Source organism: Erinaceus europaeus, chromosome 16 (assembly GCF_950295315.1).
Source record: "Erinaceus europaeus chromosome 16, mEriEur2.1, whole genome shotgun sequence".
NCBI lineage: Eukaryota > Metazoa > Chordata > Mammalia > Eulipotyphla > Erinaceidae > Erinaceus > Erinaceus europaeus.
The window spans coordinates 21495446-21510714 of record NC_080177.1 but is presented as its reverse complement, the minus strand read 5'-3'; the positions used below and the strand labels follow the sequence as shown (position 1 = coordinate 21510714).

The 15269-nt window shown below is 40.2% G+C and overlaps 1 protein-coding gene across 1 annotated transcript in view; it reads left to right on the top strand.

The window, feature by feature from the left end:
• SCAPER (S-phase cyclin A associated protein in the ER) overlaps positions 1 to 15269 on the top strand; it is a 326131-nt gene that overhangs the window by 20279 nt on the left and 290583 nt on the right. The window contains exons 4-5 of the mRNA XM_060174708.1: positions 2683 to 2753; positions 6914 to 7102. Of these exons, the coding sequence (XP_060030691.1) occupies positions 2683 to 2753; positions 6914 to 7102 (260 nt within the window). The remainder of the gene's footprint in view (positions 1 to 2682; positions 2754 to 6913; positions 7103 to 15269) is intronic.

The window sequence follows — 15269 nt, the reverse complement described above, 5'->3', positions numbered from 1 at the left end:
TTTCTCTCCGTCCTATCTAACAAGGATGTCATCAACAACAACAACAACAAAAAACATTTCTTTTATTTCTGATTCTGTGGATACTCTTCCTCTTTGCTTGCTTTACTACCGGAGAGCCCGAGAGACCTACTTTTATACCGTTCTCTGAAGTGCAAAGCTGAACAGAGAGCTAAGTGAGTGTAGAGTTTTCTGCTTTCATCCTTGGTAGAACAGCCAGGTAGACTCACTATGTGCAGATAAGTTGTTAGTGGGTCCCTTCATGTTGTGACTTACCATTTCTGGAGACGTTATCCACAATTATTTTGCAGACAGTTAAATTTTTCTCTTGCACACTGTAGAACTTCACTCTTGTACAGTTCTCAAGAGTAATTACAAAATAGTAGGTAGTATCCTTTTTTCTCAGTACGCTTTTTAAAAAATTATCTTTATTTGCTTATTGCATAGAGACAGCCAGAAATCGAGAGGAAGGGGGGGATAGAGAGGGAGAGAGACAGAGAGACACCTGCAGTCCTGCTTCACCACTCGTGAAGCTTTCCCCTTGCAGGCGGGGACTGGGGCTCGAACCCAGGTCCTTGTGTATTGTAACGTGCGCTCAACCAGGTGCGCCACCACCCAGCCCCAGTAGTATCTTTCTTATAAAAAGCAAGCGAGGGACCAGAAGATTTAAGCCCTGGTACCACATGAAGGGACCATATAGGCAGCACCAGGGGAGTTCCGTGGATGGTGATGTGGTTTTGTGCTTACTCTTCCCTTATCTGTTCTCTCCCTCTCTTCTTTCTCTCTTTCAAGGAAATGGAGAATGAAAAGTTACTTTCCCCAGAACTACATAAAATGGAGAGAGAGAGAGAGGGAGAGGGAGAGGGAGAGGGAGAGGGAGAGGGAGAGGGAGAGGGAGACAAGAACGAACATGAACATAGGGGATATAGCTTGGCAAAAGAGCACAGGACTTGCATGCCTGAGGTCTCCAATTCGTTCCCTTGAACTGCAAATGTGAGAGCTGAGCAGTGCTCTTTCTCTCTTTTTCTTGTTATAAATAAATCTTGAAGAAGAAGAGAAAAAGATACATTAAACTGTAGCAAAGAACTGAATACCTCTTTTGATAAAAACAAAAGCTATTTTCACAAACCAGGTGAATTAAAACAGAATTTTTTTGTGTGTTTTTGTGTGGTAAAAATGTATTCTTAATTTTGTGGTTGAGTTTAAAGGAGTCTTTCCCAGACTTGTACATAGATTGAGAAGCATTAATAAGTTAATCTTGTTTTAAAATTGTCAGAGGGAGTCGGGTGGTAGTACAGCGGGTTAAGCGCAGGTGGCACAAAGCACAAGTACCGGCGTAAGGATCCCGGTTCGAGCCCCCGGCTTCCCACCTGCAGGGGAGTCGCTTCACAGGATGTCTCTGTCTTCCCCTCCTCTCTCCATTTTTCTGTGTCCTATCCAAAAACGACGACATCAATAATAACTACAGCAATAAAGCAACAAGGACAACAAAAGGGAATAAATAAATAAATATAAAAAAATTTTTAAAAAATTGTCAGAATATCTAAGTTTTTCAAGAAGTTACTTTATATATATATATATATATATATATATATATATATATATATATAATTTATTTTATTTATCTTTTCCCTTTTGTTGCCCTTGTTGTTTTATTGTTGTAGTTATTATTGTTGTTGTTGGATAGGACAGAGAGAAATGGAGAGAGGGAGGGGAAGACAGAGAGGAGGAGAGAAAGACACCTGCAGACCTGCTTCACCGCCTGTGAAGCGACTCCCCTGCAGGTGGGGAGCCGGGGTTCGAACCGGGATCCTTATGCCGGTCTTTGTGCTTTCAAGAAGTTACTTTATTTCCATTCTGAGAAAGTCATCTAGTCTGAACAGTCTCTGGGACCTTGGGATTTTTAATTTAAGGATTTATTTACCGGGGCTAGGTGGTGGTGCATCTGGTTGAGTGCACATGTTATAATGTGCAAGGACCAGGGTTCGAGCCCCTAGTCCCCACCTGCAGGGGGAAAGCTTCACAAGTGGTGAAGCAGTGCTGCAGGTGTCCCTGTCTCTCAGCCTCTCTATCCCTCCCTTCCCTCTTGATTTCTGACTTTCTCTAAATAAATAAAGATAATAAAAATAATTTAAAAATTAAAAAAAAGAATTTATTTACCTAATTTTATGGGAAAGAAAGTGAAATAAGTCAAAGACAGAAAGACAGAATGAGACAGTAGTCTAGAGTACCAGTTGATCACTCACTGTCCTAGGGATTGAACTCAGTGCCTCACACAAAGTATGTACTTTATCTGCTGGGTCACATCCTTGGCAGTGGACTTTTTCTTTTTTGAGTGTACCTATAGAGCTGACCTAGAAAGTGCACCTGCTTTGCCATGTACACAGCCCAGGTTCAAACACAACTCCCCTGACATTACAGCAAGCTACAGTACTGTGCTGGCCCCCCATTCCTCCTCCCTTCCTCCTCCTCCTCCACCACTTCTTCCCCCCCCAAAAAAAAAGGCAGCCCAAGTGGTAAAATCCCAGTGGCATAAAAAAAATTAATTAAATTAAATGCATTTGTGGTTCATGTTGACAGTACTATTCTGTGCTCTCCAGAAGGAGATTATTTGTTATGCTGGTAGAAAAGAATCATTTGTTTAGTTCAGTATTATCTATTTATCTATTTATCTTTGCCTTGAAGCGAAACCTAAATGTCAAACTGGTGGGAAACCAAAGAGGACCATTCAAGGCAGTCACAAAACTACTAAACAGGTACAGCATATACAAAGTTTTATTTTTATGACTTTAAATTTTGATTATATTTTTCAGTGTTTAAATATTGTGTATCTGCATGTAGAGATTCAACATAACCCTATTTTTAAATTTTAATCAATATAGATAATATATGTTATTTAGCAAATGTATATGTAATTGTATGCTTAGCTTATCAATACTTTACCAATTTAATTTGGTTCTCATAAGCTTTTGGTTTTGGAATTGTAGTCTTCATTTACAAATGAAGAAACAGATGTCCAAGGGTTCTGTAATGTGCTAGTGACACAGGCAAATCTGAACACAGTCCCTCAAGTCCCATAGTTGATGCTGCAGATTCCTTATTTGTGAGGTTTATTTCTTTAAATAATTTTGTGTTACTGTAATGATATACTTAGGTGTAGGATAGAATAGACACATTGACTCCAAAAATCTTTGGAATTATTAATATTTAGAGAACACAAGTGTGATATATATAAAATTCATTGTTCAGTAATAAGATTGAGAGCCAGAGCAGTGAATTTGGGACCTTGGGTTTGAGAGCTCCACATTTAACCATCTCCTGGGTCACAGTTGTGCCTTATTTTTAAAAGTGGTGTTTCATGGGAGCCGGGCGGTAGCGCAGCGGGTTAAGCGCAGGTGGCGCTAAGCGCAAGGACCTGCATGAGGATCCCGGTTCAATCCCCTGGCTCCCCACCTGCAGGGGAGTCGCTTCACAGGTGGTGAAGCAGATCTGCAGGTGTCTGTCTTTCTCTCCTCCTCTCTGTCTTCCCCTCCTCTCTCCATTTCTCTCTGTCCTATCCAACAACGACGACATCAACTACAACAACAATAAAAAGACAACAAGGGCAACAAAAGGGAAGATAAATAAATAAAAATTACCAAAAAAAAAAAGAAAGAAAAAGTGGTGTTTCTTTTCTTAGTATAATTACAGTTAGGTTTTTAATCCACAGTTATTTTCAGTGAACTTTTAATATGTTATATTTTAGTTTTATGTTATTAAATGTACCAATATCTGTACATAAGGGAAAAACATGAATTTAAAATCAAGATATCATTATGAGTTAGTTCATTTTAAAAGAGCCCCCACACACACACCAAAAAAAAAAGCCCCACTGCACACAAAGGCATCAAGAATGCAATTTTTTAATTTTTTTCCATCAGGATTATTGCTGGGGCTTGGCGAATCTACATCTCCTGTCCATCCCCCCACCCCTTTATTCCCTTTGAAAGGACAGAGAGAAATTGAGAAGGCAAGGGGTGATAGAGAGACAGAGGTACTTGCTTCACCATTCATGAAGTTTCTACCCTACTGGTGGGGAGCCAGTGAGCTTAAACCTGGTTCTTTGCACATTACAATGTGTGCACTTAACCAGGTATACCACAGCCCAGTCCCATGAAATCTCTTTTTAAAGAATCAAAGATGAGAAAGGACCTTTAAATTTAAGATAAGCATCTTTCTAGATCAAAATAAAACACATATTGACAGATAGGTGGAGTTGAAGACAACTAAATGGACAGGGCCACTACACTAACTAAGGAGGCTGACATGCCCTCAGTACTGAGAAATTAGATTCAGAGGGGTTGAGTGCATATTAGTTACAATGCACAATGACCTGGTTTGAGCCCCCAGTTCCCACCTGCAGGGGGAAAACTTCACAAGTAGTGAAGCAGTGTTACAGGTGTCTCTCTGTCTCTCTCCTTCTTGGTTTATGGCTGTCTCTATCCAATAAATAAAGATAATACCAAAGAAAAATGAAGATAGATTCAGACTCGTGGTATAAAATTTTAGACTTGAACATACTTTGCTTTAGGAGACTAGGATTTAAAGAACTGCAGAGATATCTTACTGCGTTAGAGCACAGGACTTAATCACATACTTGAGGACCTAGATGTGATCTCCTATACTGCCACATGCCAGAACTGAGCAGTGCTCTGACCCCCCCCAATAAAAATAAATAAATCTTTTTTTAAGTTCTTTTTAAATTTATTTATTTTTCCTTTTGTTGACCTTTTTTATTGTTGTAATTATTGTTGCTATTGATGTCATCATTGTTGTTGGATAGGATAGATAGAAATGGAGAGAGGAGGAGAAGACAGAGGGGGAGAGAAAGATAGATACTGGCAGACCTGCTTCACTACCTGTGAAGAAACTGCCTTGCAGGTGGGGAGCTGGGGGCTCGAACCAGGATCCTTACGCTAGTCCTTGTGCTTCATGCCACCTGCGCTTAACCTGCTATGCTACCACCCGACTCCCTAAAATAAATAAATCTTAAAAAGAACTCACAGAGAGCTAAAATAAATCAGGCAGATAACCCAACTTGAAATGGTGGAAATCTGATTAGCCTGTAAACCTGTGAAAAGATGTTAGATTTCAGCAGCAATTAGGGAGATGCCTCTGGAGGGCTTGTGAAATTCTCCCTTACACTAGGTCCCTCACCAACAAAATCTCATCTATCCCTTTCTTCTCTGACATGCCCCTTACCATCCTGTTTCACTCACTCCCCCTGCAGTATGAAGGCAGCACTCCACAATCTCTGCAGTACCCTCAGTATTCCTCTACCTGAAAGGCAGGCTCTTCACCATCATCTTGGACAGATTTCCCTGCCACCTCCCACAATTCCCCAGGTTTGAAGTATACACCATCTATCTGCTCCTCCCTGCTTGGTATAGCCAGAGACTCCCATGTCACTTTTTTAAAAAAATACCTTTTTTCCCCCCAGTGGCAGTAGTATCAGTTTATAAGGTTATATGTTTAGGGACATGATTTCACACCTCTTTCGATGCCTGTCACTGTACCACAGCCGCCACCAAAGTACCAGTGTCCCTTCTTCAAAGTCCTCTAGACTCTCTCTGCCCTTAGAACACTCATCACTTCCTCCTTTGGTGCCCTAAATTCTGTGGTCAGAGTCTAAGGGTTTGTTTTGATTTGACTTTGCTTCCTTGCTTTGTTTCTTTATAGCCCACATGTAAGTGAGATCATTCAATATTTGTTTTTCTCTTGTCTTATTTTTATTGAAACAGGCCAACTCTTTGAAAGACTCAATATCAAAAATTTACACGAGAAGAAATAGATAATATGTGGGCTAGGCAGTGACACACCTTGCTGAGCACACACATTACCATGTGCAAGGATCCAAGTTCAGGCCCCCAGTCCCCAGCTCCAGGGGGGAACCTTCATTATTGGTGAAGTAGTGCTGCAGATGTCTCTCTTTCTCTCTCCCTTTTTCCCCTTCCCCTCTCAAGTTCTCTCTGTTCTGTCCAATAAATAAGTAAATGAATATAGATAACATGTATAGGACTGTATATACATTAAAGAAATTAGATCAATAATTAATAATCTTTCAAAACAGAGTACCAGTCCCAAAGGGATTCACTGTTGAATTATAGCAAGCCTTTAAGGATGAAGTTGTAGCAATTCTCTATAATTTTTCTCAGAGGTTAGAAGCAGAGGGATACTTCCTCTTTTTATGAAGGCAGAATTACATTGAAACTAAAACCCTGTCGTTAGTGGCATGATTCTCTTGGAAAGTCTTCAAAAACTATAGAACATACTGTTAAAATTTCAAATTCTGCCCATGCAGCAGAGGAAAGAATGAGCACTATGAATGTATTTTTTGGTGAGTGTTCTGTAACTGGTACTTTTTTCTATACATTTATAATAGTTTTACAGGAAGTTGTTTAATATTTATATATTTATTTTAACTTTAAGTAGAAAATGGTTTAAGGTAAAATTAAGTGACTGCTTAAACATAGAGTATGTCACCTCTAAATGAAGAGGATGTATGGAAGCAGTATAAATATGTTGAAATCACTATTTATTACCCATTAGTGTGTGTAATGTGTCACTCATGTATTCTAGTAAACCAGGAGCCACTTTAGAACTCTTTTTTTTTTTTTTTTTTGACTAAGGATCTGTTCACTATTGAAGTCATTCTAATCTTTAGTAAGACTGGTCTGAAATGTAAATTGACCTTAGAAACCTGCTGCTTTTGCGTCAGATGAGAAGTGTTGTCTTTGGTGAATTCAGTTTTATGTGCTACAAGCTGAAAGGAAGAATGTCTTGTTTCAAAGTCTTTATGTTGAAAATGTGCCTTATACAAAAATCCTATCTCAGTAGGATTTTTTTATCTATATATTTTTATGTTGTATTTCTCCAGAACACTGCAGTAGACTGTAAAATAACAACTGGAGATAAACACTTTGATAAGAGTCCCACTAAAACACGCCACCCTCGGAAGATTGATCTGAGAGCTCGATACTGGGCATTTCTTTTTGACAATCTTCGCCGGGCAGTAGATGAAATCTATGTAACTTGTGAATCAGATCAGAGTGTGGTGGAATGTAAGGTAAGGCTTGCTTTGGGGCATTACTATCCATTTGAAGCCAAATTCTTCCATGTTTGGCTCTATCTGACTTGATCATTTACTTTAATTTTTTGTCCTGATACTAATACATTTGGTATACTTTTAATTTTAGTACCTCTCATGAGAAATTGCTCTCTTGACCTATAAGGTAAAAATGAGTATTATGTCTCAAATTTCTTTTCAGCTTTGTCAAGTATAATTGACAAATAAAAATTGTACATTTATTTTAGCAGATCCAAGGACTCTAAAAGAGGGAGACAGGAGGGAACTCAAGAGGTGTGGGGTAGGAACCCAGTGTTCTATAGTGAAGGAAGAGGACAAGTTGGTGGAGGGTATGGTGTGCTGGCACCTGTCACAGGGAGATGTGAAACTGTACGCCTGTGATAAAAGCAGTATTGTGAGTAAGCATTTCTTCCAATAAAGTGATTAAAAACATATATTTAGGGTATATGATGTGATAATTTGCTCTACATTCATACTATAAAATTATTTCCACAATGAAGTGTATTATCACATCTTATCCCTCACAGACACTTAAGATTGACTTTCTGGGGGTCTAGATGGTGGCACACCTGATTGAGGGTGCACATTACAGTACATAAGGATCCAGGTTCAAGCCCCCAGTCCCCACCTGCAAGGGGGGAAGCTTCACAAGTGTTAAAGCAGTGCAGTAGGTCTCTCTCTTTCTTTATACTAAATAAGTAAATAAAGTCGAAAAAGATCAAATTTCTTAGCAAATTTCAAGTATGCAATATTGCTGTACTAACTGTAGTTACCGTGGTGTACTTGAGGTTCCCCGGAACTTTTTGTATCTTATAACTGGAAGTTTCTACCCGGAACTTTTGTATCTTATAACTGGAAGTTTCTACCCGGAACTTTTGTATCTTATAACTGGAAGTTTCTACCCTTTGACCAGTACCTTCCTACCTCCCCCATTCTTGGTGTCACTGTTTCACTCTACCTCTGTGAGTTGCTATAGGGCTTCAGGGTTTTCATGCTCTTGATTTCCTAAAGGTACTCTTGCTGTGTTGGTGTTTTCATTTATTTATTTTTGCCTTACTTGATCATATTCTGTTCAAGAGTTGGTATAAAGTTGTATACATAATGTAATAATAATGCATACAATACATAATCCTGGGCAAAAAAATATATAAAAAAATCATGTATTCAGTTATTTTCAAATCTCTTTTTGGTATTCTTTATTTGTACTGTAGGTGGCACTAGTGAGATTTTCACATTCTTTGGTTTCATGTTTAATGTTTCTAATTGGACATTGCTTCTTTTCCGCTGAGATACTTATCACTCTCCTAATTCACTCTGGTCTGGGAAAAGTGAGATTGATAGCCAACCATAAACAATCCTGGGTGGGATTGAGATGTCATTGTAAGGTGTGTTTTCTAATTTTAGATAACCTGATGTTTGTAATAGGATATTAAACAGACATGTAACATGATCTGTCCCTAAATATTTAATAAAGGGCCTGGCTTTTTAGTAAATGCAAACTATATACTAATTGCTTTATAGTAGAGTGATGCATATCATAGAAATATTATAAAAGTAGCATCTGTTTCTACGGTGAAAATGACTGAAATGCATGGAATTCATTTTTTTTAACATTTGAAATATATGAAATGTCAAGGAAAAGTTGCATATGAAGGCAGCAGCTGTATTTGCTCTAAAATTAGTCCAGCCAAAATAGGCTTAAACTGGTGTAAAAATATGATTCATCAGAATCAGGTTTCCGAGTGAACAGTAATTGAAATCATCCAAATTTATGGTTTGGCTGTCGCAATTAATACTGTTAGTATCAACATTGAAAACTTTTTATGTCTTAAGAAAAATATTTTTAAGCAAAATCATATCCTTAGAGTTTAATGAATCAGCATTTTTGTGGGCTTGGTTTTGGGTTGGTACCTCCCCCCCCCCATGAGCATTTGTGGACCTTGATAATTTCTAGGTCAACCCTACCCATCAATTAAGTCTGCAGGGTTTTTTGTTTTTTTTTATTTTGCAGTAAAAGATAACAAAAGACTGATGGGAGGAATAAAATCTGTAAAACTGTGAATTTCCTTAGAAAAGTGAGCTTGAACAGTCACATCCACATCCATGAGATAACCAGAACTCACACCATCTGTTGCTGACACTTAAATCAGGAAAACTAAACTTGGCCACGAGATAATGAGCATGGCTCTGATTTCCTGCTCTATCACTCCTCCACCCAAAGTTTTGTGAACGTTGAATAGTGATGCATGTTTGCGGTACGAGTTGTCTGCTGTCTGTTGTGCAAGATACCAAGAATGGAGAGGATGTTGACACAGTGCATTAGCTGGGATGGGTTCTGCATTCTCCCTGCAGGGCGGAGGTACTCAGAGATTCACACTGAAAAATAAAATCTGGGATTTTCAAACTTATTTTCATATCGAGCTCTACTTCTCTCCCCGCCCAGGAATAGAAGTGTTGATGTGAAAAAGACAGAGGGTGACATTTGTTCTAAACATGCAGGAGGCTAGAATAACTAAGGGCCGCTTGGCTTTGGCGTGCTTCATTTCCCTCATAAAAACACTCCCATTCTTTATCACGTTTAATCAGTACCTTTGTGAGATGTATAACCCAGGGATTTTTCTCTACGTTACTGGTGGATGATAGATTTGTCCTTATTTGTGATTCTTCTGTTTTGGTTATTTAGTAAACTAACTACAGTCCAGTTTTCTGTCTTATGTTAAATGAGGTGGATAACACCTGTATCATGTAATTTACAGGATAAGGCTAATTTGATAGTAAGAAGTATATTTCCTGTTTTGGCCAGGATTGCTAACCAGAACTCACTTTTTAATCAAGAGACCAAATATTTTTTAAAATTTGAAGACATGACTTTTTTTGTTTTTGTTTTGTTAGTGCCAGAGCACTCGTCTCAGCTCAGGCTTATGGTGGTGCAGGGGATTGAAGCTATTCAATCTTTTGGAGCCTCAGGCATGAGAGTCTCTTTGCATAACCATTATGCTATCTAGCCCCATCCTACATGACTATTTTATATCTTCAGCTGCTTTCTGTGTGACTTGCTGAGAGCAAAAATCCTCACTTTCTCATCTCCCTTATAAGGTGGGATGGCGGTTGGGTCGGAGAGCACACAGTTAGTGAGTGATAGTTATCCTCTTAACTTGTCTTTGGAAATATTTGAGGTGAGACTTGAATCACCTGTGAAGGCTATAAATGTGGCTGCAGGAAACAGAGACAGGCATCTTTTTCTTTGGGTAGACCTTGGCTGTGCTGGCTGATTTGACACCTCTGGGATGTATTGAGAACTGGGGGAAAAGCATGCAGGGAGTACATTGTACTTTCTCTGTTTTCCATTTCATTCTTTGGGGGGGTGTTGAATGTGCAGTTCTGGAATATTGGGGATATCCTTCTGGTGCCTCCATCTGCCATAGAGATTTAATGGCACGAGACGCGTGCTGTAGTAGCCCATGCCAGCAGGGCTTGAAGGCCTGTCAGGTAGCATGCCTGGGAAGGAGATGGGGTGGAAATTCTCAGTGATCAAGTAGAGCAGGCAGTCATAAGCTTTGTGGTTCTTATTTTCATTTCATTTTTTGCCACCAGCCTTATCACTGGATGTCAGTGACTTCATAACAACACCACTGCTACTGGGGGTCATGTTTATCCTCCCTTCTCTTCCTTCCTTCCTTCCTTCCTTCCTTCTTTCTTTCCTTCCTTTTTTCCTTCTTTCCTTCTTTCCTTCCTATCTCTTTTTTCCCTTCTATCTTTCCTTTTCTTCTTTCTTCCCTCCCTTCTTTCCTGTCTCTTCCCTCCCCCTCCCATTCTCCCTCCCAGCATAGGGGGAGACTGACCTGCAGAACTGCTCCATTATTCTTGAAGCTTTCCCCTTGCAGATGGGGACCAGAAGCTTGAACCCAGATCCTTGTGCATGGTAATGTCTGCATTACCCGGTGTACCATGCCTAGCCTCAGTAAGTTCCATGATTTAATGAGAGAAGGTTTGTAAACATTAGTAGAGGTATAGAGGAAGATGTAGGAGTTGTGGGGATTCCCTGTGGGGATGCTTGATTAGGTGAGAACATAAAAGACTCTAGTGGAGTTGGGTCAAATACTACTTAAGCAAAGGAGCCAGGGTGAACCTGAACAGACCTAGAGAATCACATATGCTGCCTGTCCAGAGGTAAGTAGAGACCATTGACAGACTGAATCAGACAAATATTGGGGGCATATATCTCTGCCTAGCAGCTTTAGACTCTCTTCTCAGTTGGCCTCACCAGAGTATCACGTAAACCTGACTGATAACTAGCTCACCCACCACTAACATCTGGTGAACTCTTGTAAGTAGATTACTCTGTTCCTGCAGCTGCCACTTGTGACAAAGTACGTAAGTTTGTGAATGTGGGAGAGTGGGCAGGGCATGAGATAGAATGGAGGAGAGAAGGAGTAACTTAACGAGGACAAGCCAGACCCTCCCTTACCACAGGGATCAGCTAAAGGCCCTGTAATTCCCACTCAGGCTAATGAGATTGCAAATCTATGCTGTAATGATTGAATGTAGGTGAAAAGTCACACAACATAACTGAGCTTACTCAGCTGGTTTAGGATTCAACTGAGTAGTTACAGGCAAGAGCATGAGGTTATAGCTCAGTGTGTTGAGACTTCTCAGTTCAACAAGTTCAGTCAGAGTCCAAATGTGATGCGAGGAAAGTGCTTTGAAAGGTGTGGCAAGCAGTAAGAGGAAAATGCGCTGTGTCACTGGGTAAAAGGAGAGTCACAGCTGGAGAATGATGACAGGCCCAGGGTCATAGATGTAGAAAGAAGCTAGGAAGCCTGGAGCCACAGCCTGTCACAGCTCCTGTCAGGCTCTGCCTAAGGCTGCTTATCACCTCTGTTGTGTGCAGCCCGGTGGCTGCTCTCCAGTCCTTGCTTTGACCTCTGAGCAGATTGTAACACTGCCGACCAGTCTTCTCTCGTGGACTGCTCTCTGCTCATTTTCCTCCTGAACTTTATGCTGACTGCTGTTTCTGTCACATCCCACTGTTTTTAAGTTTTTTTTTTTTTTAATCTTCTACCTCACCTGTTTCCTTTTTCACTATAAAATACTTTCTCTCTTTGCAGTTTTCTCCTGGCCATCCTCTAGCTTACTATCCATTTGCTTATGAGTCTCAAATTTCTGTCTCCAGCCTACGTGCACCTTTCTTCTGGTTTCCACACCTGCATCTGTCCAGCTTGCCTGACTGGGTCCTGCACTCGCATATCTCACAGATACATCAAACTGACGGGCATGAAACGGAGTCCATGATCTCTTCCTCTCCCCAGACCTGGAGACACACTTCTCTTCCCAGACCAGGCAGACACTCCCCCTACCCTCCTTCCTTTACCCATTTACCCATCAGCCATTACCCATTCAAGCAGCCCTTTCTAGAGATACCTCCTTAATCTTTTCAGCCTGGCTGCTCCTCTTATTTTATTCTATTACCATTCTATTTCAGGTTGCCATTATCAAATGGTTTATAGCTGAAACCTTTTTTTTCCTCATTACTGGGGCTTTGCTGCTCCAAGCCAGTGGGTTTTTTTATTTTTTATTTATTGCCATCAGGGTTATCACTGGGACTTGGTGCCTGCACAATGAATTCACCACTCCCAGTGACCATTTCCTGTATTATTTTTGTTTTAATTTGATAAGACAGATAGAAATTGAAAGGAGTGGGCAAGGTAGAGAGGGAGAGGAAGAGATACCTGCAGCTCTGCTTCACTGCTCATGAAGTTTCCCCCTGTAGGTGGAAAGCTAGGATTTGAACCTAGGTCCTTGAGCAATGTATGTGTCCGACCAGGTGTACCACTGCCCAGCCTTTGTCAAATACTGGGATCTGTCAAATACTGGGATGTTTTAAAAATCAAATTCCTATTACTGTCTCTTTATTCTCTCTTAATTTTAAGAATTTTTTATTTGATTTCACTGTTGTCTAAGTACCGCGCGCTAACCGATTGCGCCACTGGAGCTCCATGATTTCACTGTTACAAGTTCCATAAGGAATTCTTTGAGCAGGGGCCAGGTGGTGGCACAACTGGTTAAGCATTCACATTACAGTACACAAGGACCCAGGTTTAAGCTCCTGGTCCCCACATGCATGGGGAAAGCTTTATAAGTGGTGAAGCAGGGCTGCAGCTGTCTCTCTGTCTTTCTCCCTCTCTATCTCCCTTCCCTTCTCAATTCTTCTCTGTCTCTACCCCATAATAAATTAAAAAATCAGAATTATATGAGCCATATTTTCATAACGAGTTTAATATTTTCTCAGTGTAAAATGACCCTTCCCAGTTCCTGTCCTCATATAAATATGATTCTTTTGTCCAGTTCAATGTTTCTTTGTTAGTTCTATTTTCTGTGATGTTCCTATTATAATCTCTTTTCTGTTGTTTGCCTGTCAGCCCTTAGAGAAAGTACTGAACTTTGTTACAGAGAACATGAGATTCAGCACAGCTTTTTCAGGCTCTGGGTTCTCCTATGCATTTCTGAGCAGAGGCTTTAGTTACTCATCCATTCTTACATTAATATTCATCTTTTAAAAATTTTAACTTCCACTTCATTAAACAATTGATTTTTAATTGTAAAGTAAAAAAATTGAGATATACTTGTCACATATCATTCTATCAGTTTCAAGTGTACAACATATGTGATGTGTATATTGTGGCATGATCCCCATGTACAACATATTTGATGTATCTGTATATTGTGACGTGATCACCGTTTGATGACTAGCTAACATTCATCAACACAGTTAAAATTGCCTCTAGGTTGTCATGAGAACTTTAAAGATCTACTCTCAGCACCTTTAAATATACTACACAGTATTATTAACTGAAGTCACCCAAGCTGTCCATTACTTTCCCAGGACTTGATTATATAAAATTCTAAGGTTTTACTTTTATCTGCATTCATCCACTTCACCCCACCTCATTAATAGCTGTATTTCCCTCTATCTAATAGCTGGTCTTCCTTGCTTTAGTTTTAAAAAATATTTATTTATTTATCCCCTTTTGTTGCCCTTGTTGTTTTATTGTTGTTGTCGTTGTTGGATAGGACAGAGACAAGTGGAGAGAGGAGGGGAAGACAGAGAGGGGGAGAAAAAGCTTCACTGCCTGTGAAGCTACTCCCTTGTAGGTGGGGAGCTGGATGCTCAAACCGGGATCCTTACGCTGGTCCTTGTGCTTTGCTGGTCCTTGTGTTTTGCGCCACGTGTGCTTAACCTGCTGTGCTACCGCTTGACTCCCTTCCTTGCCTTATTATGATTGTTGATTCTTTCTTTCTTTCTTTCTTTCTTTCTTTCTTTCTTTCTTTCTTTCTTTCTCTTCTCTTCTCTTCTCTTCTCTTCTCTTCTCTTCTCTTCTTTTCTTTTTTATAGGATGGAGAGAAATTGGAAGGGGAGGGGAAGATAGAAAGATAGAAAGACATTTGGGGCCAAACTATGACACATAGTATGGTTAAGTGCACATACTACAGTGCGCAAGGCCCCGGGTTCAAGGCCCTGGTCCCCACCTGCAGGAAAGCTTCATGAGTGGTAAAGCAGGGCTGCCGGTGCTTCTGTCTCTCTCCCTCTCTATCTCCCTCTCCCCTTCTCATTTTTTCTCTGTCTCTATACAAAAATAAATAAATAATAAATAAAGATCAAAATAAAAAAAAAGAAAGCTAGGGGCTGGGTGGTAGCGCAGCAGGTTAAGCACACATGGCATGAAGCATAGGGACTGAAGTAAGGATCCTGGTTCGAGCCCCTGGCTCCCCACCTACAGGGGGGTCGCTTCACAAGTGGTAAAGCAGGTCTGTAGGTATCTATCTCTCTCTCCTCCTCTCTGTCTTTACCTCCTCTCTCAATTTTTCTCTGCCCTATCCAACAACAGCAATAGCAAGAATAATAATCACAACAACAAGGACAACAAAATGGGAAAAATGGCCTCCAGGAGCAGTAGATTCGTAGTGTAGGTACCGAGTCCAGTGATAACCCTGGAGGCAAAAAAAAAAAAAAGATAGAAAGAAAGAAAGAAAGAAAAAAAAGCTAAACAACAGCAGACCCCTGCTTCACTGCCTGTGAAGTGACCACCTTGCAGTTGAGGAGCTGGGGGCTTGAACTGGGATCCTCGTACTGGTCCTTGTGCTTGGT